This window comes from Uranotaenia lowii, chromosome 2 (assembly GCF_029784155.1).
Source record: "Uranotaenia lowii strain MFRU-FL chromosome 2, ASM2978415v1, whole genome shotgun sequence".
In the NCBI taxonomy this organism is placed as follows: Eukaryota; Metazoa; Arthropoda; class Insecta; order Diptera; family Culicidae; genus Uranotaenia; species Uranotaenia lowii.
Genome location: NC_073692.1, coordinates 320,505,937 through 320,508,557, shown reverse-complemented (window position 1 = coordinate 320,508,557; position 2,621 = coordinate 320,505,937). Strand labels below are relative to the sequence as shown.

Below are 2,621 nucleotides of genomic sequence, written 5' to 3'. Positions count from 1 at the left end.
TTATAACATTTTAAATCTGTTTATTTAGGTACACAGATTATTTCAGACATTCAAAATTTCCTAGACGCTTCAATTAAAGGTATAACAATGCGAGAGTAGTGGAGTTTAACATTTCTCTCCTCGAACGCGATTTTGGTTTCCTTCTTCAGCATTTAATTAGCCACCTGCAGCAACCTGTTTTTTAAATTTTGCTGAATCATGATGATTCCTCCTGAACTGATACGTTACTATAAGTTGGTTGCATTCATTTATTAGCACGGGTCTCATAAAGCTTAGCTGTTCGCACTTTTATGTTTTTCCATGATCTACCGGTTATTTACACTTGTTGGATTTTTTTTTTGTATGAATTTTCCATATCACTCCTCGAATATATCAGTAGGTCACAATGAGTATGCAGATTCAATATATGCTATAGTTTTTGGAAATATGTATAAACTCAGTGGGGTTGAAGCATATTAATGGTCACTGGTGTTCGGATCATCGAGGTCGTCGTCATTTGTGCTTCATTGGCAAATAAATATATGAACTTTTCCAGGAAAATTAATACTTATTCACAAGCTGAAACAAAAGAGCATAATGTTATCGGCTGAGATAAAGTCTGAAGGGTAAAAGTAAATTACGGCACTAAATGCGTTTTTAGACTTGGCACAATTTCTCACCTATCATAGACTTAATCCTAATCAGCTCATTTAGCACCCTTATAGTACTACCCCGTTTAGAAGTTATAGGTTTCGGTACAATCATCCTAAGGTAGCGTCTAATTATCCTTCTTCCCTAGCACGTACGTATTGAACATCGTATATGCCAGACCGATGGATAGGGCTCCAACTACGGTTCCTTGGGCTGCTACTCGGAGCTGCATCAGAAACACTGAGGTGGACATTTCGCCGCGGTTCTTGTACTTATATGCGCCGATAGCACATACCACGGCCAGCCCGGCCAATCCAATGGGCATGAAGGGCGATTCACGTGCTTTGCGGGCAAGTTTGTCTCCACCTCCCTCCTCCATGTTGACCATTAAGTGTCGATAAATTAGTCCTGTCGAATGAACGAGAAATGTTTAATTAATTTTTATTACCTGTTACAAGAATACCCTGTAGTCGAGAAATTTTCTACCTAGCACGAACTTCGGCGTGATGCTATTCGTACAAGGTCAAGTACAAACTATGAAGAACGTTACGTCACGTAGACAAAAGCTTTTACCTTTTGCTCTTAAAAAACAATCGGTTCTATCAAATTTAAGCGCTCAAAAATTTGATAAGATTGCTTACTCAATTCTAGGGGATGCTACGGGTAGTTTTCCGGATCAGGAACGTCGCCCTCACTCCGAAAAATGATGCAATGTCCCTTAACTGGTCCTCGACGAAGGAAGGTGGTAATGGATGAGGTGGTTTCTTTTCTTCAATGAGGTTTTGACAAATGAAGCGCTGGCGTGTTCTCGATGCTGGCGCGTGTGTGCTATTTGTACTCGCCTGTTTATTATTTTCTCTCTCCATTTTCTCTCCCATACCTCCCATACAGAAGCTCTCTCTCTTACCCGATGAACGCGATCAGCTGGGGGAGTACAGGGTGACTAAAAATTTTCTTCAACATTACCGCTTGAAAGTTAGTGGACAGAATATTCAATTCAAACTTAATAGCGAGAAAAAATTGTGCATTGTTTGTATTTTAGTACCTATTTAGTTCGTCGTAAATCGCATGTAATTCATGCGTCTATTTATCTTATCATAGTTGAGAATTCGAATGTTTTTTTTTATCCACAAGAATGATTCATCCTTACGATACGCGTCCTTGTCCGACCGAACCACTCTGGACTTCGAACAAAACCATTTCACTAATTTGGAGAAGAGTAAAAAAAGATAAGTAAATAGAAGACTACTACTGTTTAATCGCTTACGGTTGTCTAGTAGAAAAGTCCCAGGTGACGTGTGCTTTCCGGGAAATGTAAAAGGCTATCCAGCCATAATCAATTCCGAAGCGGACGTAATAGTCAACGGAAAGAGTCGGTAAGTGTAATTTGAAGATAGCTATATCTATGTACTTTTATCTTTCCGTTAAGGGAAAAATGTGCATTATAAAAATGTTTTCCCGCAATTTGTTTTAGATTTTTTTTTAAATTTTCGGGTTACCACACGCAAAATAATACAGAAATTAAATTTACGTGAATTTGAACGTACACACAACATGTTTTTTTTTATTTTAATTTAAAACTAGTTTATTAAAGGCCTTTTACTTTTACAAAGTTTCAATGTGCCGAGTGTATTCGTTTCACTAGGTTAGTAGGGAAGGGGGCCGTAATAGTCGCGGCGACTCAACAGTTAAAAGAAAAAAAAAATTAAATAAGGGAAAAGGAAGGGGTTCATAGGGTTTATTTTTCGATATCAGTTTTCCATTAGGGTCCGGTGGTGGCCTCCTGTAGCTGTGGTTTTGATAGCTACGGTTTGGTATCGGTTTCAGATCTTCTGGCCAGCCTTCATCAGGAATGTGTCGAACCCGTTGGATGAGAGGTGGTACTAATAAATAAATAAACAAAACAGACATTAAATGAAGAACACACAAGGGGAGAGTTTACGTGGGTAAGCGGACTAAACGACCAAGTCAGACAGCTTGAGATATTTGTA

At 38.7% G+C, this 2,621-nt stretch overlaps 1 protein-coding gene across 4 annotated transcripts; it reads right to left on the bottom strand.

The window, feature by feature from the left end:
• On the bottom strand, window positions 1–1,447 carry LOC129746580 (HIG1 domain family member 1A, mitochondrial-like). Of its 4 annotated transcripts, XM_055740305.1 has the most exons (4): window positions 1,272–1,447; window positions 1,117–1,211; window positions 660–1,038; window positions 1–558 (listed from the first exon to the last, which is right to left on the bottom strand). In XM_055740305.1, exon 3 carries the CDS (start codon window positions 1,016–1,018, stop codon window positions 758–760), a length of 261 nt encoding a protein of 86 aa, XP_055596280.1. In that variant the 5' UTR covers window positions 1,019–1,038; window positions 1,117–1,211; window positions 1,272–1,447; the 3' UTR covers window positions 1–558; window positions 660–757. The 4 variants fall into 4 exon arrangements, with proteins under 4 accessions (XP_055596280.1, XP_055596278.1, XP_055596277.1 ...); XM_055740303.1 differs by having other exon boundaries at window positions 1,204–1,447; XM_055740302.1 differs by lacking the exon at window positions 1,117–1,211 and having other exon boundaries at window positions 1,272–1,443.
• Window positions 1,448–2,621: the final 1,174 nt, after the last annotated feature.